The sequence below is a fragment of the Gallinula chloropus genome (genome assembly GCF_964237585.1).
Source record: "Gallinula chloropus genome assembly, chromosome: 7".
Taxonomy (NCBI): Eukaryota; Metazoa; Chordata; class Aves; order Gruiformes; family Rallidae; genus Gallinula; species Gallinula chloropus.
Genome location: NC_140092.1, coordinates 28264296 through 28291539, shown reverse-complemented (window position 1 = coordinate 28291539; position 27244 = coordinate 28264296). Strand labels below are relative to the sequence as shown.

Below are 27244 nucleotides of genomic sequence, written 5' to 3'. Positions count from 1 at the left end.
AGGAGGACAGGAATCGGTTGTGGACAGAGCCGGTCGCAGGGCTCTGCTCAGGTGGCCTGGCAGCACCAGTGGTCGTTCTCTGGGGGTCTCACCAGACTCTGTCCTCTGGTGTCACACCTGTGGGTACAAGTTCAGCTTAGACCTCAGGTTGGGTTCCCTTCCCTTGTTATGTGCTGGCTGCTGTGGAGGGGCACCCACTTGTCGGTTTTCAAAGGCTGAGGAGACTCCTGGCAGTGAATGTGTGAGACGGGCTGAAAAATGACGATTTGGGGAAAAAAACAACCCTGGTTTGTGCTTTTCAGGCAGAATTTGCCTGGCCCCTGCTGTGGGGCGGGAGAGTGAGTTCCTCAGGCTGGGGATTAAGGTCGAATGTATGCCTGCTGAATAATGAATGGCAAAGCCGAGCCTCAGACTAGCTGGGATCAGGAGGAATTTCCAGTCTGTGTTCGGCACCGGGCAGTGCACAGCTCTGTGCCTTGGCTGGGCAGCGTTTTCACTCTGCTGGCTGAAAATCCTGAGGGGCTCCAGGCTGCTGAGTGTGGTTAATCCTTGTCCCAGCAGATCTTCATGGCGGGTTTCCTTCTTGATGCCCGTCAGGAGCAATATTGGCTGGTTTATCTGCCTTGTATGGAAAATCAGTGCTCCTGCTACAGTGCTGACAGCTTTTGCCAGCTGAGTCTCTGGAATTGCATTGTGGAAGAGACCGGAGGACACACTTGCCTGTCTCAGTGTTCCTTGGTCCCTCTCTCACCCTGTCTCACAGTTCTTTCTTACCCAGTTTTAAAGAGCAAAGTCCATCCGTTGCTGGCGGGCGGCTTACGTGGGCCGTCACTGCACCCGTGCTAATGGGGGTAACCAAACAGCGTCCCTGGAAGGTCACCTTTTGAGCTGAGTGTGCCTTGGACATCGTTCTCTACACCAGACTTCAACAGTGTGGCCTCACCTGCGCTTGCATAACCAACAGGGAAGCACCAGATCACCCTCACCCTACGGACACCTACCAGGAAAGTGGCTTTTGTTTATTTACAACCCTCATGGCACAGTTTCCTTCTTCATGAAATCTTTGCAATGAAAGGGCACTTTATTGCTCCTTCCTCTCTCAGTAATAGCACACTGGTCATGAACTCCCTGTCTCTGTAGCTACCTGAAAGCAAGCAGTGTCCCAGCTTGAGGTCAGATTGCCAGTTTCGTTAGGTTTTTAAGTAGCAATAGCGTTTTCCTTATTTCTAGAACAGCATATGACAGATACATCTGCTTGTAAACATATGGGAAAATTTTCTTAACACTGCTGAGCCTCTACTATTCTTCCCTTCTGACAATTCAGCAAACAGAAGGCAGGTGTGAGGGTTTTTCAGCAATAAAAAGTTGTGTAACTTGTGATTAAAGAAACAAAATGCAGCTGGATGGTGGTCTCACACCATGGACTTATCTTAGTGCAGAGCTTAGAGGATAATTTTTTTGGAAGCTAGTGCACAGGGCAAACCAGGCTGGCTGTCAGGAGTTGTATTCCCCCTTCTGACTGCCTTGCTGTACTGGGAGTTGGCCAAGACCTGAGGCGGAGAAGGGCGTTTGATTCAGTTGCTGGGGAAACCCTGAGTGTGTTAAAGGGTGAGTCCCTGTCCCCCCAGTGAAACTCTAACTTGGGTCAGTGGGTAGAGCAGCTCTGGGGTAACTGGAGCTGGAATCCAGCCTCAACTGGGCTGCTGAAGGTTGCTGGGTTTGTTTCTCTGAGTGGGATGGAGCTTGTGCCTGGAACAGTGTCAGCACCTCAACCAGCAAACCCAGTTATCCCCGTTCCGTGAACCAGATTCCTCCCGGTTGGGTATTCCTCAGTCTGGGGAGTGAGGAGCTGCCCTCTGGCTGAAGCCATCGTGCGTGCTGCGCCACCCAAATTCACAGAGCTGGGTAAAACCCAATTTCTAGGTGTATGAAGAAAGGTGTTATGTTACACTGTTTGTTAGTTACTTCAGTGTTTAGCATCATTCTGGATGCATGAAGCTCGGCTCTAGGGGGTAATCACTGCACCAGCACCTATCTGAGATTAAAATGCAAGAAATCCTTGCAATCAAACCAGTTTAATTTCATGTATATTTGTACAATTTGTATTAAAAAAAAAAAAGGAAAAAAAAAAAAGGTACTTTCAGACATTAACATAAAGACCAAACAATATTTTCTATTTATTTAAAAAGCTTTAAACATACAGAAGCAAACCCCTAATTATAAATGCATCATTATGCATAGATTTTACTGTTTACACCATACTGCTGGCTGCTTTTATTTTTCATCCAGGAATCTATTTAAACTCCAAGAATTCTTAAAACATTCCTCTGAGCTTCCTGGCCTCAGAACTGCTGTCTATCTTAGCAAGTCATTGACCTCCAGCTGAAAACATTGCTCTAAAAAAAAGAAAGAGTCAGATCTTTGATAAACAATTAAAAGTGCATTAACTGTAGAATTGTTTAATTTCATAAATGTTTAAACAAGTCAGTGAAAAAAACACCACCCTGTGAATTAGCTTTTTGCATTATTGATTGTAAAGTATCTTTTTTTTTTTTTAATAAGGTTTTTGATATTGCAAACTTTTAGTCTCTTCTATTTTACTTGGTGCAACTGCTCAGTTGCAGGATGTGTAGTATTCCTGAAATACCCACTGCAGTACATGAACACTATTTTACATGTTTTAACTGAGTATACAATGCTCTTGCTGTATATCCCCGTTCCTTCTTACACCAAAAGAGTTCAGCGCAGTGAACAGAAGCCCACTCCGAAAAGGTGTTGTAAGTTTGTCTTGTATTTTGCAGGAGACAAATGCCTATTTCACTCTAAACAAATTCAAAAGAATGTTAACTGCCTGGTAGCTAAAACTAGGGTTGGTTGGTTGGCTTTTATTTTCTGTACACAGGTTTTTAGATAAAAAAAAGTGATGGCTATTCTGCTTAAGCGTCCTTGAGAAGAGAATACTGCCTCTTACAACATCTATATCCAATTGTGTGGCTATTACTTCGGTGATCTCTAGCAAAAAAAATAGTAATCAATGAATGGTTTCATAAACAACAGGTGATTAAAGTAAAGGATTTATTATAATCTGCTTACAGTTGTTTTGCAAAGACAGACATACGTTTTTGCATAAAGATATAAATTGCTTTTTTTAAAACTAATTTAGTGTGTTTAATTATATGAAGTTTCTGTGAATTATGAATTGTACCAAACCAAGATTAAAAGTAATAAGGTACAAAAATAGGAGCAAACAGACAACAATTTGGACTGGGACAGGCATTTAACAGTGAAGTGTAGAATATGGCTTTGCTATTTTAATCAAGCAAAGTTACTCTGAGACAGAAAAGGAGGCAGTAACTTTGTTAATATAAAAAGCTGCTGCAGACTGTATTCACCCAGGACCTGGCTTGGAAATTTTCTGGTTTAGACTTTAAAAAAAAAAACCCAAACCCAAAAACACCCAAAAATGTAAATGAAAAGATGGATGTATGACCGTGTCTTTACTGTAAACAACCAGTCTGCATGCTGTGTATCTCACGTTGGAAGTTTGGCTTTCATATTGCTGTGCAGGTCAGTATTTGAAGATCTGCCTATGAATTAGACTTCCAAAATGCAAATAATATATGTATGTATATATTTATATATTAAAAAACCTCTCTGAATACAGTCTTTACAGGTTACCCATTGCATAAGGCAGGTGTCATTTAAAAAGACAAGTAGCACTGACTGTCTGCAGTGCACCCAAAGCGCACCTCAAAATTTGGACTTGGAAAGGGTGTGGAATTCTTATTTGAACCACCATTTAAAAGAAATGCTACATTCTGACCAGCTGAGGGACAAACTAGAGCTCAAAAATACCCAGAGAGAACTCTATAGAGCAGGACTCTGGAAAAACTATTCTAGTTAAACATGAGCATATGGTAGCAACAGTTGAGCCTCAGAAAAGTTCACCTGTCCTCTAGTCTACTCCAAAATTTGCTTATAAACTGTGAAATAGTGAAAAATCACCTCTAAATTTTTTTCCTTTGCAATCTTAATTCTAGAGAAAACATTTTTGAGACAAAAATCAGACCAACTGAGCAGAACTTGTAGTGTGAGTGTTCATCTTCTCAGGTGTGTTCTGATTATTACAAAAATGCTTAGAAAATTACACGTGGTTTTTGAAGTTTATCACTAAAAATTCTACTCAGCTAATCTGCCCGTACCTCACCATCCCTCTCACCAGTACAAATCTGTTCTGTGTACCTACTGTAATGATCTGCATGTGCCCTTCATCAGAAATCACTCTCCCTCATCTGAACTAGTAACAATCTGACCTTTTTTACGATGCTTTTATGTGTCCAGTATTCAAAGGAGAAACAAACAATCTGGGAAACCTTAATAAAATAAGAAAAAAAAAAAAACCATTTCAAGTCTTGTTTACCCCCTGCTCTCCCCTCCCAGCCCTGCGAGAGAGAGAAGGGAACAGAGGGGCAAGAGCACCTCTCTCTGTTATTCAGCTTTGGAGAGACCAGAATTTGTCTTGTTAAATGAAACCTTCGTAAAGTGGCAAACACGACGTAGTGTGGTTTCCTACAGGAAGATGAAGCTGGGTTTCCAAGATGTGCTGGAGTCACAGAACGCTTGCAAGCAAGACAAAAGGGAGGGAAGGAAGGAAGGAAAGAAAAAAGGAATATAGAGGGAAATAGAAAGGCTTAAATACAACTGAAAAGGTTAAAGTGTGGTTATTTACAACAGATACTGTAGGATGGTAAATTAGATATGATGCTAAAAAAGGCACAGCTTTCCCTTTCTTAAATACACTGTAAACGGTTCATTATGCATGCAGAACATTTCACTTTACAAAAAAATTACCTTGTTTGTTTAGACAAAGATAGTACTTAAATAGTCTCCAGCAAAATAGAGTTCTTTCAAAAATACTTTCCCATTCATCCTATTAACCATTAAAGATTTTTTTTTTTTTTTTTTTTTGTGTGTCTCATTTACAAAAGTTCCTTACACCTTGTTTCAGGTCCTTCACAATTTATACATACAGCAATGTACAGTACAGCAAAAGACTGCAAAAAATTATTTGTAAAGCCAGCACAATAGATAACTATAAATTGATAACCAGGGCATTTGTTTTCACATCTTATCCTTCTCGAATTAAATAGTAACTGGACACTTGAACACAGTGTATAGAGCATCTATGATGGGATAACACGGGATAACAAATGCCGCAGGTGGGGATAACAGAGTATTCCACACCAAATGTTCTGTTATTACTTTACACGTTAGGGTTTGTGTGTGTCTGTGTGTGTGTGTGTGTATATATGTGTGTATATATATATAGGTTTTGTTTGTTTTCTTCTTATTTTTTTTTTTACAAGAAAAGAATATTAATGCCCCATATTGACTTTACGTTTTATGTGCAAACCAAGGGTAAGCTGTAAAAAGTTCTCGTCACTTCTCGAACCCTTTTTCAAAACAAGCAAACGATACCAGAAACTACATGGCATATTTAAAACTCCCATCTGTTAAAATATCAAAATCAAAAGAGTTATTGACTAGATATGGCTTTTCATCCGGAGGAACAGGAACATTTTTCTAAGTGGTTTAGGGTTATGGGGTAATTTCCAAACATCTAGGTCTTGCCAAATCCAAGTCAAGTGCTTTCCATTCCCCAAACCCTTCGTATGATTTATTTTTTTTATAGACTATTCGGAGACTGCTGAACGAGTGTAAATAGCATGTTTAAAATATGGTTTCTTGGGTCCTTCATGGGTGTGGAATAACACAGGGAAACTTAAGGCAAAGTTCTTCCATTTTAAGACATTTTCTATCACTTCCTGTGAAAGTACAGGGGCTTGGCATTCCCAGATTCCACCTTTGGTAGCTGGTCACTGATGATTTCCACCAGCATGGCTGGAAACTCTACTTTCAGTGCCTGAGACTCTCGGAAGGTGTAGAAACAGAATTCCAATAAGTCACTAACGAGCTGAAATACAGAAAGAAACACTTTTTTAGGAACACAGGAGAATTTTACATGCAAACAACAGCTTATTGACACTGGATTATTAGCAAGAAATGGCATCTTACTCTGATTTGGCTGGGCAGGGCCTCCACGGGGGTTAAACCATAAGGGGAAGAGCTCAAATCCCAAAGTGCCACTTCTTAACAGGGGAGAAATCAGCTGAGTAGGAAAACCCAAGGTACCTCAGGTTTGGTTTTCCAGCGGACCTGCGCTTCCCCGTTCACTAACCAGAACCCGGCCGCCTGAAAACCAGAGGTACTTGGTTCCTGTGGAAATAAAGCCACCTGCCTGGAGGGAAGAGATCAGCCATGAACTGCTACTGCATCTCTGAATTTTGGCTGGATCCAGTTCATTAAATCACATAATTTAGCCAACATCAGCTCACGGTCCGGGGGCCTCAACCCACGACTGCCGGAACCACGGATGTCTCTGCTCAGCAAGGCGACTGCTGGGTCCCACTGCTGTGTTTCACAGCATCATGGGCCACAGGAACCTCTTCATCTGGTAAAGCTTTTCTGTTCTGCTTCCTGCTCCTTAGGGGCAGCGTTGAGGGGAGGATTTATTTTTGAAGAGAAACCCCAAACCGAACCAAAAGACCCCCAAGTTCTCAATTTTGTAGTGGTGGCTCACAGCGCCAACCCCTTTCCCTTGGTGGATTAAACATGATACTGAGGAGTTCAGGGATAAAACCTTTGAGCTGGTTCCTCCCTGACAGAGAAGGAAGCTGCATTCTGCAGCACCACAAGTACCTGTTGGTGCTAACCCTAACCACCTTCCCCAGCAGAACAAAACTGCAGCACCCGGCTCCTTTGGCTTCCTCTGGGTGCCAAAGGCTTCCACTAGTGACAACTGGGAGGTGTTTAGTGACCCCGTTAAAGGAGGCCTTTACTTGGGATGGGAATGCGAGATGACACCCAGCTTTTTGCTGCATGGACAAAAATGTAATGGGTCTTCAAAGCACCAGTGAACATAACCTGGCTTCTACCTTGCCTCACGTTGTGGCATTCTCATTTGTCAGTTCAGAGCTTCATTTTGCTCTATGCCTTACAGGAAACTTCATCATGCCACAAGAACGAGCACTGACTTTTGGGTTTTGAGCATTTTACTTTGTTTTGTCTCTTGTTTTGTGCTATTTTCTCCACACAAAATTGCAAACTGCAGCTTATCTCTGCTGTAAACCAACATGCCCTTGGAGACAGAGAACTCTGAAGATGAGAAGACCTCTTCTTCCACCACCACTGCCTGGGTACCAGCTTCTATTTTAACGATACAAACACGGCAAAGCGATCTCATGGCTCGACCTACGTGTGCTTATTTGTGATCTTTGATAGTCAGAAAATATTAATTCAAAGCTAAATAAATCTCCTAAAGCCTTACAGGTTGGGCCTCCTGTGACCAACCCAAGCCTTCGGAGCCACCCGCGAACGCACCGCGTCCAGGCTGCAGTTAGCGAGGTTTCCTTCCCGCTGCAGCTCAGCGCATCACTGTGTTCTGGGAGCGAAGAACAACTCGAGCCCTCTGCTGATTAACAGTTCAGGAATGAAGCACAGCTTCACCTCGGTGCATTATGTCCTCACAAAGGGCTTCTAAACCCTTTCTGCTTGTTTAATTCAACAAATACAAGTTTGTTGTTTCCATCCTTTCCACAGAGCGCTGCGCGCCGCAGCAAAGGCCACGTTAGGAGGAGCAGAACTGCTCTTTGGCAAGGTGGAAAAGGAAATGAAAGGAGCAACGCAGGCGCCGACAGCCTCCCCTGCTGCAGCTGCTGCAGCACCACCCCTTGTTACTTCTTTTCAGGACTTCCAGGGCTGTTCTTGGAAACACATCCACAAGTGGTGAACAGCACGGAGAGGCGCTGAGAGCACTCGGCCGCGTGACTCTCTGCTCGTGAGCGCTACGCGAGTCCGTCGGCTGCTGCTTAGTTCATTTCCGATGAGCTGGCGTGTCACGAGGCGACGGTGATTAATTAAACAGACGCACGCTAAGTAAGCAGCAGGGGTATCATTTAGTTTTCAAGGGGGGGGGGGGGGAAATTGCTGATGTTCAAAGGGTCACTTTACCCATGGGAGGAGGCTGTTTCTGCCTATGCTGCGTGCTGAAGATACTCCAACCATACCCCAAAGTGAAGCAAACTGTCTCTTGGCGTAACCTCCTGCCTGCCTGTGTCACCAAACACCAGCTCTAACACAACCGAAGCCTTGAGCCCCAGTGCAACCGCGATACTGACCTGCTGGATGTACTGAACTCGCTGCCTACACCTGAACACCAAGTGGCTTCACGTGGCTGAGGGGTTGGGGCCATCTCCGTGCCCTGTCACCTGTTCTGGCTGTGCTGACAGCTCAGCACCTGTGCAATTTGGGCTAACCCCTGCGGAGCCTCTGAACGCGGGGAGAGGGGCATCACAAAACAGCCCATGTGGAACTTAATTCAGCTGCCTCAGCCAGCTTTTAGTGGCACAGAGCGCATCTGTCTGGTGAGCGTGTGGAAGAAGGGGAAGTGAAACGTAACATCACCGAAGAGAGCATAACCTGCTCTGTACGGTGACCGTGTTAGCGGTCTGGTGGGGCAGGAATGGGGTGTGACCATGGATCCTGCCACAACACAGCACAGTATGAATCTCACCACAGTGGAGAAAGGTTAAGGCTACACAGACATGTAAAAGAAAACACCTCGAAGCCCCTGTGATGTAATACTTGCATTTGGAGCCTTAAGGATACCCTATACCTATTTCATCTGCCAAAACTTTGTTCCTTTCTTCAGCACAGTCATCAGCTTTAACGTACATGACAATGATCAACCCCTTTGTGAAACCAGGAGTATTCAGAAGCACAGAGTGTACACCACAGTTAATTTTGAAAGTCGAGGACCTGCCTCTGCATCCCCAGCAACATTTGTCTGGTAACAGTTCTGATTTGTAGCAGGTAAATGGTTTGGCTCATCTTGCTCTAAAAGGGAAGTTTCCCCTTCAGTAAGGAAGTGAAAATCTTCACTTTCTTTTGTAACAGCCAAGCCCTGCAGCTGCAGTGACAGCAGCTGACACTGTAGGTTACAAGGGGTCTGGCAATTAGTGAGAGCCCTCTAAACCGGGCTTGTGGATTTTCTAGATCCGAGATGCTGCTTGTTCTCCACAGGCTTGTAAAACCCCTGTGCCCTGAGAAGTCCTGACTCCCTTCTACCTGGCAGATGGCTTTTACCCTCTGCTTCTGGTGGGTTGCACTGGCAATGCCGACACCTCTCCTGCACGGCAGCCTGAAAGGCAGCTCTAATTAAGCAGTGTGAGTGAGAGCACCGCTGTTCTCACGCGCAGCGTCACTGCGACTAGAAACTTATTTACTTTACGACCTCCAATTAGTTCAGCTACTGAAGCATGTTCTCAAGAGTTACAGCTTAGCAGACAGTGCAGTTAAGGCCACCAGTAAAATAATTCCCATCTCCTCAGGATGCAGCCAGGACATCGGTCTTTCTGCTTCAGGAGGTAGTTGCTCAGCTCTTCGGAGCTGGCACTAAACCACGGCTCAGTACCTCTGACTGCATCACAAGCCTCCCTCTGCCTGCCAGGGAACCAGACCAGTGCTGGGGGACAGGAGCTCAGGGACCTCCTGCTCCCAGCCGAGTCCCAGGATGGAGACAGTAGCCTCTCCAGGTGGGAAAACACCACTAAATACAGTAATACCATTAAATAAATTAAAATGAGCTCAGTTGCAGGCATGCAGACACACAGGTCAGAATTACCACATCAGTGTCACCCAGCCTGCTCTAAGATATGACAGCTCTTCTGCCAGCACCTCGATCAGCTGTTGGCTATAAACTGTCACCACTTCACCTGTTCATCGTGACACCTTCTCTCAGCACGACCCCAGAGAGACCATGCACTGTGTTTGAACGTTTCTGAGGATACAGCAGTCTTAATAATCCTGGGATCTTCACTTAATCTTTGCATTTGTATGCTGTATTAAGCACCTCTGAGAAATAGGAGTATTAATCAAACATCATTTTCTGTTATTAGGGTGGGGTTTCCATAAAATGGACTTTTTCACCCATACTGTTCTTCATAATTAAAGAAATGAATCATTTAATGGAGTCCATGAAGTTAATACAGTTACAGTGACCTTCATGCACTTGCAGGATTCTTACAGTGACATGAATTTATTCTGGTTTGGCAATCTCACCATACCCTGCTATTTCCAGAGGTGGTGAGAACTCTATTTACAAGGGTGTACAGCTACTCCCCTGACTTCAAAACCTCTCACAAGCTCTGAGTGTGGTATGAAAGCCCACAGCCACTTCTCTATCAATCAGGAGCATCTCTGCAAGTCAGCCTACTGCTACACTGATTAGGACAGCAGTAGGGTACCAAACACAATGCTTATTCCCTCCCCTTATTAGCTGCAGCTGTTACTGACCAAAACCTCAGTGCTCCCCTGTACAAATGACACTCGCAACCTCTCTGTGTCCCATCCAGGAATGGGTCACTTGCCTGTTACCTCCAGCTGTGCTATTTGGGTTCTTGCTTTGGTGGCACAGTGGCTAACTCCTATCTGCTTGGGAAATCCTGACCCCCAAAGAGTAAAACTTCCCACAAACATGGGGAAAACAAGGTGAGACCAAGGGATGCAGCCTCCAGTTACACCGACACAGTGTAATTTACTTGATGCTAGCAAGCAGTAGCAGGTGGGTAATACAGATACAGAGCAGGCACCAACAGTGACAGAGCAAACGTGGAGCCTGGTTCTGCCTGGCCAGGTGCACGTATCTGATTCAGGAACTGCACTCCTCTTTCTTTGGGTCTTCTTCATAAACACATGCACACTGAAACCACTTGGCACCTGGACATGGCATAGAGGAACCTGCGCTGAACTCATCGGCTACGCTTGGAGGACACATGCAAACCCAGGGTGTCACACACCAATGAGGCATCTTCAGCCCTTGGCCAGTGTAAATTCTGAGCTGAGTTTGCCCTGCTCTTCCACCCACTGTACTGGGGTTGTGCCCTCCTCCCGTGCATGCCTATCGACATGAGGGAGAAGAGATCCAACCATCACAAGCTGAGGAAGACAACCCTCAGAGTAGCTCCTGTCAATGTTAGGGAATCGATTTCTGACACGACAGGCACATATTAGCTGCTGCAACACCACCCCACACACACGTTCCTACATTGCTGCTGCTTTTGTAGGGGCTGCACTGGGAGTAGGGGCTGGATCTGGCCTCTGAGTAAACAAAGAAAACGCCCACTCTGAGCATTCATGCACTGGGACTACAAGAAGTCTCCAAACACACCAGCTGTGGGACCCAACTCTGGCAGATCAGCAGCAGGAGTAAATGCACCCAAAGGTGCTGGCAGCAGCCGAGGGGCTCACCTGTGGCTTTGCCTGTGTGGAATTCAGCACCTGCAGAGGCACATTTGCACCCACCACCATGCGCCTCACACACCGGCCCCTCAAGGACCCGTGCCCCACTGTCAGCTTCTTCAGTGAGTCTAGTTCTGGCCCTCTCAAGCCTATGGAAAGCTCCACCTCAGCTATAAAGTATTCCCTTCAGGAGCCATAAAAAATTAATTATTCAGCAGCATGAGCCTTAAAGAATGTATTTGTGTTTGGCAGAAAATATCAACAAGCGAACGACAGCGCTCTGCCTCGCCAAGGCAAGGGGAAGGTTCACATTAGGGTTTAATGTCATGCCATGGAAACAAAAGCCCTCTGAACTCCCCGTCTGTTTAGTATCAGCCAGATTGAAACCAAACTCAGCTTTTGTTCTGCAAACCGCCTAACCACACACGCCACTCGCTATACGAGCTGGGGCTCGCCATGCAAGACACGACCCTGCCTGCCAAAGCCAACAGGAGATGCTGAGGAGGCTCCAAATGAAGTTTCTGATACCATGTGCAGCACATCTGTTTCTAATGTTCCCGCACGCCGCCTGTCTGATCACATGAGGCAGCTCACCTACATCCAAGCGCCGCGCACGCATCGCTCCCTGAAATGCCCACGGCCATCCACGGGCGCAAGACCAGAACCTTCCTGTCCTGGGTAGAGGGGCCAGCGGCCCTTGCTGCGCTGCGGGTCTCGACACAAAGCAGCACAGGCCAGCCCCAACCACAGAAATACAATCCCCACAAGAAGTAAACCCACTGGTTACACTGCTGCCCTGAATGCTCCCAGGAGATACCTGCGCTGGGGTCCCTCCACACCAGGGAGGCAGAGCCCAGCACCATACCAAGTGGCAACAACCCTCTCTCCGTTGTCTCACGCTGAGGGAGAGGAAGGGTGCGCGCTGTGTAACCGGGACCGACGCCGAGCGCCTGCTGCATCAGCAGCCCCTGCTTCTGTGCAGCACCATGCAAATAAAGGCAGCAGCAACACGAGCGACGCGGCAGCCTGCGGGCAACGCTCCTGAGGGCGAGCGCAGGTGCGCTCAGGATAAACCATGTTTATCCTGAGTTTAGAGCTTTTGGTGCTTTAAGGCTTTACAGTTCGTTAAATAAAGTTGCTAATTGTTTCAAATACTTAAATGCCTACCTGGCCTTCCTGGAAACATCTCTTTTCCTCACCTCGGCACTTTTCTACCTGCACATATGTTCCCTGTGTGGATGAATGATTTAGGATGCTGAGCGATGTAAACCCATCTTGTTCAGGGTTCTTTTTTCCTCCTTCCTCCTATTATATAAGCCAAGCAGACTGCAACTGGATATTCCCATGTGCTTTATTTCACACAGGCCTTAGAAAGGCTCCAAAATGAGGTCTATGAAAGCCAGTGTGAAGGTGCAAAGGCGCAGTGAGGTGTTTCTGTTGTTGTTCAGGTAAAGTGGAGCTCGCGAGCGACAAGGTGCCGCTTTGCTCCGATGGAAACGCCAGTGGCAGCAGGAGGGCTGAATCAGCACTGCCTCAGCATCACTCCCTTCCAGCTTGTGCTGCGAATGCCAGCGCTGTGGCGACTGTGGCACGTAAACACGGGGCCCTGGCTCCAGTTAGACCGCTCGGCACCAAATACATTGGGAAGCTCTAAAGATATAAGGGAGTAAGTTAACAATACATCAGTAAGAGCTGGAAAAGCTCAGGAACCGTGCAGATTTGTGTTTACATGGATGAAAAGGAGAAGTTCTGCACTACCAGGCAGCGGGGGAGAAGACTAATTCGCACGTCTCATTAATGCTATCCCCACACTAAACTTATTCCAACAGATTTCAAAAAGCAAAAAAAAAATAATATCAGTTAATAATAATCAGGTTTTTTTAAAGAGAAAAAACAAGTGAGGGCCTTTGTGGAACGAGCCTCCCGTACCGTCGCTGAAAGGAAGCACTGTTGTGCGGACAACTGGCCTTTTCACCGGAGAGTGCTGACAATGGGACTTTCTTTTGGGAGTCCTTTGTAAGAAAGCGCTCTACTAACACAAAAGTCATGTAAAAATAGCTTAATTAAAAATGAAATTAAACGCTAGAGCAGCCTTCATCCTCTGCTGAGTTTGGCTCCCAATGGTTAATGCCGCGTTTTGGAAAATGTCTGTAGGACACGGTAGCGTTCTCGCTAAGCCTGAGCCTGTCATCCAGCCACCTTAACCACACACACACACACCCATTTAAACAACACATCACAGACACTGCCTACCCTGAAGAGGATTAGAAAGCTCCCTACACGCAGGGGGTTCATTACGCTGCCCTGAGGTTCCGATGTGAGGATCTCACAAACGGTTTTATCACCCATCCCCTTTCTTTCCACTAAAATGCTACAACTTCCTTTGCTGGCACGGAGCAAGTGAAACCCGATCTCAGAAGAATAAGCTATTACTGCAGTACTAATAATACTCTCCCTGCCTCCCACTAAGATTTGCAATGTTTTAATGAACAACAGAACAGTATTTGAAAAATAATTCCGTATGTACATTCTGTAAACAGACCTCAGGCTCTTGCACGGCTTTGACCTGAAGTGCACTGTACTGTACTGTACTGTCTCTGCAGAACTGAAGTGTAAGCCGAGCACAAAGTACATTTATATGCAGGCTCTGAAAAGCAAGTGCTGGAGGTTCTTCACGCAGTAAAGTTACTTCCCTGCCCACCCAGGATGGAGTAGGACAGTCTTCTCCCTTGCTGCGCTTTACCAGTTTTTACTGGGAGGTGACCAATGCGTGCTGCTGGGCTTTGGGGTCTGGTTGGGGAGCCCTCTCTGGTATCCAAATGCAACTACAGGTCATTCGTTGGCCCCATGAGTCTCCTCCCTTGCTGCACCTGAGCACAGCTTCAGAGATCTGGCAATGGGCTGCTGCCCAGGGCACTCTTGAGGGCACTGGGGAAAACCCCTCAACTTGAGGAGACCATCATGACTGGGTCGCTGGTTTCCTCTGTGGGGACTCCAGGCTTCGTTAGGGAGAGCACGGAGCTGCACCCCCACCACTCCTGCTCAAAGCATCCCTGTGCTTCCCGTTTTACTGGCTAGAACCAGGCTGCTCCCAGCTCAACGTTACAGATACCCCTTCCGAAACTGCCAGCTGGTCCCACGCTCTCGGCACCTACCACAACCCTTCAGAGTCACTCTGGGTCAAGATACCAACAGCCTGAGTGTTCTGGGACTATCCTTAGAGTCTCCCAAGGCTGAATGCCACATCTCACCCCTGACGCGAGCAAAACGCACACCAGCACGAGGCAGGGTGGGGGAAGCGACCTAACCATTCCCTGAGCCCAACGCCTGAAAAGCCCAAATAAAGCTTCAAATACCTGAGATGGCTCCAAGGTCTTAATACATCTTTTAAAGTCATCATTATTACAACCCCAGCTGTAAAAGATCACCAAATTAATTCAGCATTTATTAGCACATCCGGCACGTTAGACGCACGAGACACTAACCCGCGCTCCTCACTGAGGAGTCATTTGGGAAGGGAGGGGGACTCTGCGTGGCACTCGCACTGCGCCTAACAGAGGGTGACAGCAAACCCTGCCTCTGCTGAAGGGCCTCTGACCCCACTAACAGCTCTCCTGACCTGAAGTGAATCACTGGAGGAACACACTACCATTTAACACAGGAGAAGGCAGTGGGGCCCAGCCCTTAATGACTTCTATTTTCTTATTTAACTTGGCACATGTCCTTAAATTCATCTGCTAACAGCTTCTCTCAGATGTTCCTTTAAAAATGAATGTCTGGTTTGGCTTTTTTTTTTTTTCCCCTTAGCACAATTAAAGACTAATGGTTTACCTTAATGGAGAGATTTTTTTTGCTTAACTTGTCTGCACTCCCTGAGGAGTTATACTTACATCATGCATGGAGTCAAGAAGTTTAGTCAGTTGGTAGAATCTCTGCCAGCTTTGCCCAGTGTTACTTGGACATTTAGTTACCATCTTCTTCAGTTCTTTAATGTAATTTGCCCTCATTTCTTCAAATGCAGCTTGGCTTTTGAGACCATCCTTGGGAACTGTCATTGAAAAGACAGCCTTGTATTAATATTAACTGCATTGTTTATTCTTTTGATGTGCATACTTAACAAGTTACACCAGTTAATGGATGAAAGAGTTAAACCTTTAAGCAAAGTCCAACTTTTTTTACAGACATTGGTAAGGAACCAACAACATCACATAGGTTTTTTCAAGTGATTTGAGCATCCTCTCCAGATCTGTGATTTGCAGAAGCTGCAGCAGAGGACAAGATAACATCTCAGAAATACAACACATGCTCTCCTCATGCTGAAACTGTTTTTAATACAACCCAACCACAAAAAACGATGACAAAAAAAAATAAAAAGGCAGATGGATCAAGGGTATTTTCTTTTTTAGAAGCTGAAGACGTGATTTATCATTCTTGAATGATTCCCCAACACTTGGCAGAAGAGGAGAAGGTACAGAATTGCAGCTGTTATGTGCTGCAATGCTAGAACATAGAAAGCAACACAGTTTTGTGCCACGAAATAACATCTAGAAATCTCTTTGAATCTTAGGAAGTGTTTGCAGAACACCTAGAACCAAAGAGAGCCACGATTCTGCAAGAAACACGAGGCTATTTTCCTTTACAGACTGCCCACCCCCTTGTGCTCTGCGGGTCCTGCCCCAAGCAGGGACGGCTTCTAGGACCAGCCCTCCAGGAAAACCCCAAAGAGGTTACCACCAACATTACACCAAGCGTTCTGGTGGTTTAATACCTGAACTGGCTGAGTACTCTTTAACCATCAAGTATTTTCCTACTCCACACCTCCTAAGGCCAGGCCACAGAAGGAAAGTAAAATACTACCCTGTGAGTTTATTTTTTAAAGCAAGCCAGAAAGCTGCGTCCCAGAAAGCTAAATGGGGAGTTATTTATTAAAAAAAGGAAGAAAAAAAGAGGCTGTTTTTCCAATTTAGCTTACCCTGACTTAACATCTTGAGAGAAATGGTCTCACTCATCCGTTCCCTTCTCTCTGAAGCCCTGAGAGCTGCCTCCTATCACACTGCAGTCTCACTGTAAGTATGTAACCATCACCTGAATGGCTCCAGAGGAGCAGCTTTAAGAAGCAGCACCAGTATCTTCTATCTACCAGTATCTACCAGCTCAATTAAGCCATGGAAAACAAAAAGGAGCTCTGCTAGCATGTGAGCAGCAAGGCTTTGCCACCATCAAGTGCTGGAAGGTGGCACAAGGTGGAATCTTTAGGAAAAGGCCTAGGAGGTGATACACCCACCTGCCTACCACTCTTAAACATCATATATTTACATTTTGCAAATGTAATATTTAACTGTTGAATTCTAGATGCTGAATCCCTTGGTCAGTCAACTGACAGAAGAAACTTTCTGGAACGTGATGCACAAATTTGGAGCCACCGATCAAGATGAGTAAAGGCATCAGAGCATGCTGTGGTCCTTACTCAGGCTTTACACACTGTTTAACATTTAAAGGCCTGTGCTTAAAAGCTGTTTAGAGCCACTCTTCCTTTGTCTACTACTATGTATTTCACTGTTCTGACTGAAAATTATTATACCATCACCCCAGCCAGATTATTAAGAAAGAAAGAAAGAAAGACCACAAATAAAGAGAACTCAAGCAAAACATGAAATTCTGGAGGTCTGCCCAGTGTTTCTGATTTTACTTATTAAATGCAGCAATGCTTTTGGCAAGCTCCCAAAACCTGTGGCCTGTGGAAAGCAAGAAAACAATTGAGTTGTAATGTGTGGTTTCTTCCACATGTAAATGGAGTGAAACTTCCTTGATGTGGTCATCATGAAAGTTTCAGAATAACTTGTACTCTGCTCATCACACGATTCAATAAAAAAAACTGAAATCAAAACAAAGGCAGTGTTTTCTGTCGTAAGGTTGCGTCAAGGTGTGATCATTCTAGGGGAGGGGATTGTATTCCCTGTACTCAGCATTGGTGAGGCTGCACCTCAAGTGCTGGGTCCAGTTCTGGGCTCCTCACCATAAGAAGGACATTGAGGTCCTCAAGCGAGTCCAGAGAAGGGCACCCAGGCTGGGGAAGGGGCTGGAGGGCAAATCCTATGAGGAGCGGCTGAGGGAGCTGGGGGTGTTGAGCCTGGAGAAGAGGAGGCTGAGGGGAGCCCCTATCACTGCCTACAACTACCTGAAGGGAGGTTGTAGAGAGGTATGAGATGGTCTCTTCAGCCAGGGGACAGGAGATGGGACAAGGGGAAACGGCACAAAGCTGCACCAGGGCAGGTTCATATTGGATGTTTGAAAAGTTCTTCACTGAAAGAGCTGTTGGGATGTGGAACAGGCTGCCCAGGGAGGGGGTTGAGTCACCAGCCCTGGGTGTATTTAAAAAAAGGGGAGATGAGGTGCTCAGGGATATGGTTTAGCACAGGACAGGAATGGTTGGACTTGATGATCTTAAAGGTCCTTTCCAACCTTGTGATTCTGTGATTCTGAAACCAGGTTTGCTGCCCTTCACGTGACACCTGGGATTTAATCACTGACTTTGTTTCCATTTCACACTCCTCACTCTCTCCAATGTAAATATCCTGATTGTCCCAAACAAAACTATTTTTAGCAGGGTTTCTAGTGATCATGATGAGTGTTTCAAAGGGACACATGTAGCTGAAGTTAATTGGCCAGGCTGATAATGCCTAACAGATTCTCACAATAATTCAGGTCATTATTCCACACTCTGGAGAGGGCAGAATAATAACTACCTAGCTTAAAGAAATTCTGCAGCATTTTTAGAATGCTGTTAAGCTCTTTTCCTGAAGATTCTCCCCCCTCTAAGGCCAATTAAAAAGTAACAGATCCAAACCTCCAATCCAGACACTCAAGAACACTTTTGGGAGCTAGACCTCCCCCGAATACCTCTATGTTAAGCACTCCTAGTTGTTTCTGGAAAGCCCATGTGTGACAACCTTCAAAAAAGCCTATCTATGCTCCCTGGGCTACCTTGGAACACATCAGCTCCCTACATCCCCAATTTCACTAGCAGATCATCTCCTCAAACTCTCAGTGGAGCAGGACCCGAGGGTCAGACCCCACAGGCTGGGACACAAAGCGCTCCCCAGCCATCTCTCCCCATCCCAGGAAGCTGGAAGAGCTTCAACAGGAGGGAGACCGCAAAGCCCAAAAAACATAGAGCTCCGTAAGATTTCTGTTAGCACATCCAAATCCCCTCAAGCCAGGACAGGAGCTGCAGCTTCACCCCCCCCTTCAAAGGCAGGTACCTTAAACACTGAGCTACTGGCTGGCTAGAATGGGCGAGGTCTGAACAAAAGGCATGCCAGGCAGGGAGAGAATGCCCATCCCACCACCTTGCCCAGAGGGATAGACACTTGGCGTGGCTGGATGCTGCAAAATCCCTTTGTAGGCACCTCACTCTCCCACAGCAAACATGTCCACACCACGGCTGGGAACTGGGATGCTGCTGGGTGTCTGAATCCGCTGCTGCCTCAGCCCGCTCAGACGTCCTGTAGTGGTTCAGTGATAAGCACCTTCCAGTACTGCACAGCCAACCCCTGTCGCCTGCCGTGCTTTCCCTCTCTCAACCCACTGGGGCAGGAGATGGGGAGATGGGAGAAGACACCAGGATCTCAAGGCGATGCCTGCTCATCCTCTCCCTATGCAATGCCTCCACATCCAGTCTCCTCCTGCTGGGGGAATTCCTGCCCAGTTTGTTCACTGAAGCTACATCATGAACACCCACCAATCGAGGTGATGCATTATCTTGTCGTGATGTCACTGAGTGGATCCCATGAAAAGGAGCATGAATACACAGAAGAAAGTTTGTTTTTTCATCAAGACTGATGGAAAAGTAACAAACTGCCTGTGTATTTATACATTTATTTCTGTACTGGGACAGGAGTTTTTCAATATTTTTGGTGAGACAGGATCAAGAGTTCTGCTAATTACCACACAGTGCTGTAACAAACACCGAGATGCAATTGTGCATCTTAAGAATACCCAAAGCATGACGCTCCAGAGAAAAATAAAGCACACACTGTCATTTATTAAGCTTCCAGAGCCCTGCAGAGGGGTTTACAGTTCTCAGTTAGCTTGGCACTGGAAACTTACCCATTCTGTAGTACTGGCAAGGTACATCTTTTGATCTGAAGGTGACATCAAGTCACCCAAAACAGTGGCTCTGAGTGCAGAGTGGAGATTTCTGCCCAGTCCCTGCAGCCATTGCGCTTTCTTGACGTGCCTGGCTGACTCAAGTGGCTCCTGTACAGAAAAGGGCCCAAAGTCCCTTGCCCGGGCACTCCCGCCCCTCCAACATATGTGACACATTCAAACTGCACAGACACTTCCCATGCTAATGGAGAAGGAGACCTGCAGATAAACCCTAAGACATAAACCCAGGCTTATTCCTACAGCCCTGATGGGGACAGTTTGTCCCTTTCATTCCACCAGTTCAAATCACTGCATCTCTTTGCCAACCGGAGTATCTCCCTCCAAGCATTCCCGGGTAACCATGAATCCAACTCACCTGTGCTTAACAGCAGCAAGACTTTCATTATAGTGTACTCCTCAAAGCTAAGCTGCAAGCGAACGAACTGCAGGCTGATCTGGTGCATCCCCTGGCACAGCTCGAACATGGCAGACTGGCGCATCCGCTCCCTGCAAAGAGAAGGAAACAACACCCAGAGGATAAATACGAGCGGGGACCGCGCGCGCGCGGGGCAGGCACACATGAGGCGTGACCTGGAAACCAAGTGCTGACTGCAGAGATAAAAGACATACCACAGCCCCAAATTCTGTAGCCCACTCCGGAGCTGGGGCCATGGAGATGGAAGATGGAGGCCCACCAGCCCCAGGGTGCTGCCTGGTCCCCATAATGGCAGAAAAACTCACTGCCTGTGAGCTCTGACAAACCCAGGCATCTCCTTACTCAATGCTTACACCATCCACAGCTGATGGCCGAGTTTGTTACCTGGCAGACCACATGCAGCACTGACATCCATCTGCCTGAAGGGAACAGAAACAAACCTAACTCCAGTTTTGTACATTGATGATGTAATGAACCAGCAAAAATGTTTTAAAAGGTCTTTGGATTACTGGCATTTGTTCAGCTCTATGCTTGGCTGATGAGAACGAGCCTGCTGAAGGCATCAGAACTGGTGCAAGAGAGGAACCTACAACCATTGCCTGCATGTTTAAGTGATACATCCCCCCATCAGTTGATGTATGGGGGGAAATAAGCTTCAGAAGCATCTGGTGCAGAGATGAGTGGAAGAAAGGATGGCCAAAAAGGTCTGAGAGCCCCACACCCGCAGCCCACACCACTTAGGGCTGTCAGCCAGGTCCCAGCACAGCCACCTCCAACTCTGAGGGCACCACAGCCAAGAGGAAAACCTATGGCAAGGAGTACGGCTGCAATTGTGCACGTTGGGGTTCACAAGCCCTGGGATCAGGGATGTCTGCTGTGCCCAAAGACACCTTGGCTCTTCTCACCCTGAATAACAGAGTCCAGTAAAAATATGGCTGGAAAAGGGAAGTGGTTTAACAAAAATATACTTTGATACAGTTAGTGTCAGACCCTCTCTCTCTCTCTCTCTCTCCAAGGTGAGCCCAAGGTGACCTATCCAGAACAGCAATCCCAGGCAGAATTAGGTAGCATTTTGCTAAAGCCACTATCCCAAACCACAACAGCTACAGGAAAGAGTCACTGGGAATCGCCTGTCTCAGCTTAAAACTATGACATGTATGTGGGCATTCAGACAAGGCACTGTAATTGTTCAGTGACCACTACTATATATATTTTTAGGGTTTTTTTTTCATTGCTCAACAACAATTGTCTATATTTCTTCAAACATTTTTTTCCACATAATTGGGGAATTGGATGAAGTTCAGCTAATTATTTTAACCAAGCAACTGTCTTTTCGACAATACAAATTGGCTGGTGAAAGAGAAGAATCATACTGTGTGCAAACAAAGACTGACGTAACCTTCCTGGTGTTTTATTTCACTACTGCCAGAGCAGATTTTATTTTCCTCCTTAATACTAATAAAGCAGACTCCCCATTGTTATATGGGCTCTGTGCTTTTCCCCTGCTCCACCCTCTCCTCGAGACTAAGAGCTTCCAGCTTCTTTTTTTTTTTTAAATATATTTTTATTTAATAGTAGTAGTAACGTCATGTGTATTTATTTTTATTACGCATCACGGACCGCAGGGAAGAAAACAAATAGAAGAAAATAGTCCTTGGATGCTTTGGATGGTGACTGAAATATTGCTTGGGCCTCTGGCTGAGAAGAGCGGCCTCCGCCGCTGGGTGCACACGTACGAGCTGCGGAGGACTTACAGACGCCACTTGCACGCCTGACACCAGTCGTGTGTTGTAATCATAGAATCACAGACTGGTCTGGGTTGGAAGGGACCCCAAGGATCACAGAGTTCCAACCCCCTGCCACAGGCAGGGACACCAACTTCCAGGCCTGGATATACACAAGGCTGCCCAGGGCCCCATCCAACCTGGCCTTGAACAACCCCAGGGATGGGGCATCCACCACCTCTCCGGGCAGCCCATTCCAGCACCTCACCACTCTCTCTATAAGGAACTTCCCCCTAATATCTAATCTAAACCTTCCCTCCTTTAGCTTTAATCCATTCTCCCTTGTCCTGCCATTGTCTGCCCTTTTAAAAAGTTGATTCCCCTCCTGTTTCTCTGCTCCCTTCAGGGACTGGAAGGCTGTAATGAGGTCCCCCCCCCCAGTCTTCTCTTCTGAGGCTGAACAAGCCCAGCTCCCTCAGCCTCTCTCCATAGGGGCGGTGTTCCAGCCCCTCTGATCATCTTCACAGCCTCCTCTGAACCCTCTCCAACAGCCCCACATCTTGTATTGGGGCCCCAGCTCTGGACACAGTCTCATCACAATATTCATCCAATACCACAATCCACACAGCAAATAAAACAAAACATCTTGAGGTTTTGCCCCAGGTTGCTCACGCTTTCCCTAGCAGCAGCACGGCAAAGCATTCCCTGTGACAGCTGACCTAAAAGCTTATCTTTTTTCCTTTTTTCTTCTTTTTCTTTTTAATTTTACATCACCTTGCCTTTTTATGGCACTTTTTCTCTCTCACACTCTTCTATGAATTCCTTTTGCTTTCTTTCATTGCCTAAATACAAAAAAATTTAGTCAGTGACAGGTTTTCCTTTGGTTGGGTTTGTCTCTTAAATATTTAGATATTTAGTCTTTCATCTATTTACAAATCCTGATTTTAGTTTTCCCTCAAGGAAGAGCTGATGGCATTGTTTGGAATGAGGTAAAATTATATGTAGAACTAGTTACCAAGTAGTTTGTTTAACATCCAGCAAACCTGTAATTTCTTATGTTTCCCTCCTGTAAAACCAACTCAGTTGATATATCACTTATTTACAAATTATTACTAACTAGGAATTATGTTAATTTGTGACTCTCTTTAATGTAAAGTAAGCGTTTCATGGAGTTTATAGTATTCAACTTGATGTTTGAGTTTTACCCCACGCAGATAATATAATAAAAGAGGGTAAAAAGCTTTTGGAAAATTCAGATGCTGACGTCACAGACAGCCCAACACCGTGAGAATAAAGATAAAAATCAAAGCAACAGAAATGGCTAATATAATAAAAGAGATGTAGAAATTAGAGCACATCACTGTAAGACAGACCAAGTTATTTCTTCCTTACCCAACACCTCATTTCAGATTAGGTACTATTAAGTCACCACAAAGTCCATTACCACCGTGGGGAAACATTTTAACTTCTGTGTTGCCTTCCCTTCTACCTTTTTTTCATTTTTTCCCAAGAAAAAAAGAAGGCGAAATCCAACCATCACCATTTCTACCTCTGACACATCTAAATTCCTTGATATGGGAAAGGGAGTATGTGAAGATATGAAATGTAAGGGCAAGTATCTTTACAGGGACATGTAAGAACATAAGTAGGTTTAAGTAATAAAAGGCATGGAGCCAAAGCTCTGAATCTGCTGCGTAGATGGGCATTCAAAAGTGGTGTCATTAGCTCAGTTTAGCTTAATCCTCCTTCGTAATAATATGCTTTAAACTTTACACCTTAAGTTAATCCTTCTTAAGTTCCCTGAGTGTCTGCTTACAGGCTTAATTTAATGCCCAGCTCCCACCCTGTGTGACCCTTCCCACAGCCACCGCACTGCGGGCAGGCAGAGTGGCCGCAACCAGCCCATTTCCCCCCTGCCACCCCTCTCTGCCCAATTTATACTTGCTCCTGCAGGGCCATTTGGCCACCAGTACCCTGGGGTAACTGGTCGCCAAGTTGCTCAGCACATCCCCACTGGATCTGAAGTGCTGCTGCTTTCCCTCCTTTCTCCGAGAGGAAGATGAGGTGGGTACCCCCATTGGCAAAGCCTTCCAAGGCATCTCAACCACCTTAGTGGGAAGAGGTGTTTTCTTCCTGTCTGGTTTCTATCAATAAACCCCAGCAAGTGTGCTCCTAGTTCCAGGGAAAGACTCCCTGGTACTTTCCCTGAGTTTGTCTTCTGTTTCTCCCTATCTGATCTGGGATCTCCTTCAAACCCCCTGTGATCTCTTTGTCCTCTCCTCTCTCATCTCTGCCACCGTTACTCCCAAATTGGCTCCAAATCATCGATCTACCTCCCATGGGCAGGCTGCATGGAGACCAGCTCTGTGGTACCGGCCCAATACCTCAGCCTGTTTCACCCTCACCTGCCCACAGGCAGCTGAGTACGTGGATGAGAAGGTGGCAAACCATTCCATCTCCTCCTGTTCCCCTGCTCCATGGAAGCTGCCACCCTTTTGCACAGGGCCAAGGGATGAGGCAAAGGACTTGAGCACCTGGCTGAAACGGGAGCGATGCCCCAAATCACCCAGCTTCAAGACAGATGTGGGATGTGAAGAGTCATGCTAGGGAAGGAGGGGTGGTTTAAGGAAACTGAGACAAGACATCCTGCGTACCAAACCAGTCATCTATCTCATAAACACCCTTACGGGACTTCCACAGAAACCAAACCACCGCATGAAAAATTGTGAAACTACAGGCACACTGCAGAGCAACAACCTGCTATGAATAAGTAACTTATAATTTATGAAGTCATCATAAAGTCTAGTATCATAAAATCTCCTTGTTGAGGATGGAAACTGCAACTCAACTGACCGTAACCCAAGAAGAGGAACCCACGCATCAAGGGATATTCACTCACAGGCGAAACTCGGCCCCAAACCAAACCTGATACTGTGCTTTATTTACTTTCTCATGAACACTATTCAAAGCCACAGCACAAGACATCTTCCTAAATAAGACAGGGAAGCGAAGAAAGGGAAAGATGTGGTGGGGGTTTTGCAGTTTCATCAGTACTCAAGCAGCTGGCTGATAATCCTAAGAAAAACTGGGCAAAGGTTTCCTCTTTCACAGCACCTCAGAGGAACAAACGTACAGCTGGCTTAGTCCCTTGGCCTCTTCAGCTCAGAAAAGACTTGGGAAAAAAGCAAGCAACACTTGTAAGCAAAGGTCTGATGTCAAAAATATTCTTCCCATTTTCTGATTTTCCTTCCCCACCTCCCCCAAACCTGCTTCCAAAATGCTATGATCAAGAGCCTCTCCTTTGTTAGACTAGAACCTGTACCCATCTGAAACCTGTCCATCATTTTAAATCACTGCAGGGAAACTGAGAAACCACACTGCACTGGAACAAAACCATATATCAAATAAACACACACACAACCCAACAAGGAAACCTATCAGAGGCCTGCAGGTTTAGACCAGCTTGGAAACCTCAGAAAGCAAGGTGTGCTTTCCACCGTGCCAGAAGGGGTCACTTTGAACTTGGTAGAGAGAGGAGTCAAACATCACCAGATGCCTTTAGGGCAAGGCAGGCAAGCCTGGATGAAGTGGGAAAAAAACCAGGGAGGTGGGATCAGAGAGTCCCTTGTTGAGCTGCTCAAACCACCTCATCAGAAAAGTCCTTGGCCTGAATTCTCACCTGCCTGAGGAAAGGGAATGTCACCTGTCTGGAAAAAGTTTTGAGGTTCTTGAGGAAAAGAAAAAGAATAAGCATATTATTGTAACAACAGTTTACTTTTTCTTGAGGGAGTATTCTACTTCAGCAGCTCCATCATAAAAACCAGTGGGAAGAGAACACTACACCTAGCCCAAAAGGGAACCTGTGCCCAGGGGCAATCACTGCACTGCTTCCTGTGCGGCGGCATCGGGAAGCGCTGCACATCATGCTGCTCAATGGACTGTACCCAGACACCTGTTTCCCATCTTGAAGTCATTACAGACACAACCAAAGTCAGCAGTACTGGAGCAGCATCATTAAGTTATCGCACTGATCAAAGACCCAAGCCAAAATACAGGCAGAATTCAAGCAAAATTCAATCATGACTTTTCATTCAGCACTTATTTTTTCATTCAGCACTTTCTAATCTCTGCTCACTCTGCAAGCCACAGCAGAAAGCCACAAAAAACGTGCTCCCTTCAACACACTGCCTTCAGTTCTTAAAGCTTTAGAGCCATCTCCTTCCAGGAAGGCAAGATGACCTGTTACCTTGCATCAGTGGCAAATGAGGGCCTCAGTCCTGCTGAAATTAAGGGCAGTTTTGTCACCAGTTTCTACTGGAGAGAAATTTGGGTTGTGCCTGTTCTTACTTTAACTTGTCAGCAAGCCAGCAGAAATAAATACCCCATCTTCAGCACCACCAGTGACCTCCTCCTCCTGATAAGGCAGCAGATGCTCTCCCTAAGCAGAAAAGGACAGAGAATTCAACTGCTACCTGGCAGTTGGGTAAACACAAGCTGGGAATTAGGTGGTTTATCCAGGAAAGTGTTAGCCTAGAGGCAGCACAAAGGTGACAGCCTCAGAAAGCCACCCTGCTGCTTACCCAAGCCATGGTAGATCTCTGCCAGGTTACATCCTCACAGCTCCCACCTGCCGGCTCTGTCGGGCTGCTGGAAAACTCTTTCCTCATATCAGGCTGATGGAAAAACCCCAAGCAAGTCAAACCCAAGTGCCCTTGCCTCAGCCCCAGTGACAGTCTGGGTTTTCAGTGTACTCCTACGTTCCCAGGCTGTTTTGGCTGATCCTGCTGAACCGCCTGATGTAGCCATTGCGTATCTACATGCTCCTTCATACAGGAGCAGGGGGGTGCCAGCAGTCATGTCTTAAAGCAAAGCCACAAGACCTGCCAACAATGTCACCTCATCTCCTGCTGCCTCTAATCCCTCTGCCCCATCCTACCTGACCGATCCTGTCCTAATCTGACACCGCAGAAAGGCCTTGGCACTACCTTCTACTTTGAAAATAAGAAGGTTTTATGGTGAGATTCTCCTGCAGCAGCTGGGAATTGGCTCGAAGGTCCAGAAGATTCCTCCCGCTGCTGTGTTCCTGCAGGAATCTGACATGCAACAGGAGAAAGCTGCTCTCTGCAAGGAAGTACACCATGCAAAAATGACTGATACCCCACTCTAAATGACGCTGAGAGAGAAGTACTTCAGTAATGATGTCCTCCCACAAGAACGTGTACACCCACCATTACCAGAGTAAAATATTTAACCCCACAAGCTTCCCTCTAGGTAACTGGGATGCTGCAGACTGAGGGGTGGGTAGCTGGGTGCACTGGCACTGCCGCATTGACCTTGGCAGAAGATGCTGCTGAACCCCGGAGAAAAGCAGGATTAGGCTGAGGACCACCAATGCTGAACAATGATAATCAGACAAGGAAGGTCCTGGCACTCCAGGACGTGCTTCAGTTGACATGGATTGACGGTTGGACTTAATGGTCTTAGAGGTTTTATCCAACCTTAAGGATTCTATGATTTCCCATTTAAAGAGATCTACAGACACTACGGGCATTTTGTGGGCTTTATCCACCCAGGCACT

General features: G+C 46.2%; 1 protein-coding gene across 2 annotated transcripts in view; it reads right to left on the bottom strand.

Annotated features, from left to right (window-relative positions):
- Positions 1–4793: 4793 nt before the first annotated feature.
- Positions 4794–27244, bottom strand: part of NR3C2 (nuclear receptor subfamily 3 group C member 2) — a gene marked incomplete at its 5' end in the record, with an annotated part of 218285 nt that continues 195834 nt past the window's right edge. For both annotated transcript variants that reach the window (XM_084266965.1, XM_084266966.1), the window contains 3 exons: positions 4794–5974; positions 15249–15406; positions 19883–20013. In XM_084266965.1, coding sequence (XP_084123091.1) covers positions 5819–5974; positions 15249–15406; positions 19883–20013 — 445 coding nt within the window. In that variant the 3' untranslated portion in view covers positions 4794–5818. The remainder of the gene's footprint in view (positions 5975–15248; positions 15407–19882; positions 20014–27244) is intronic.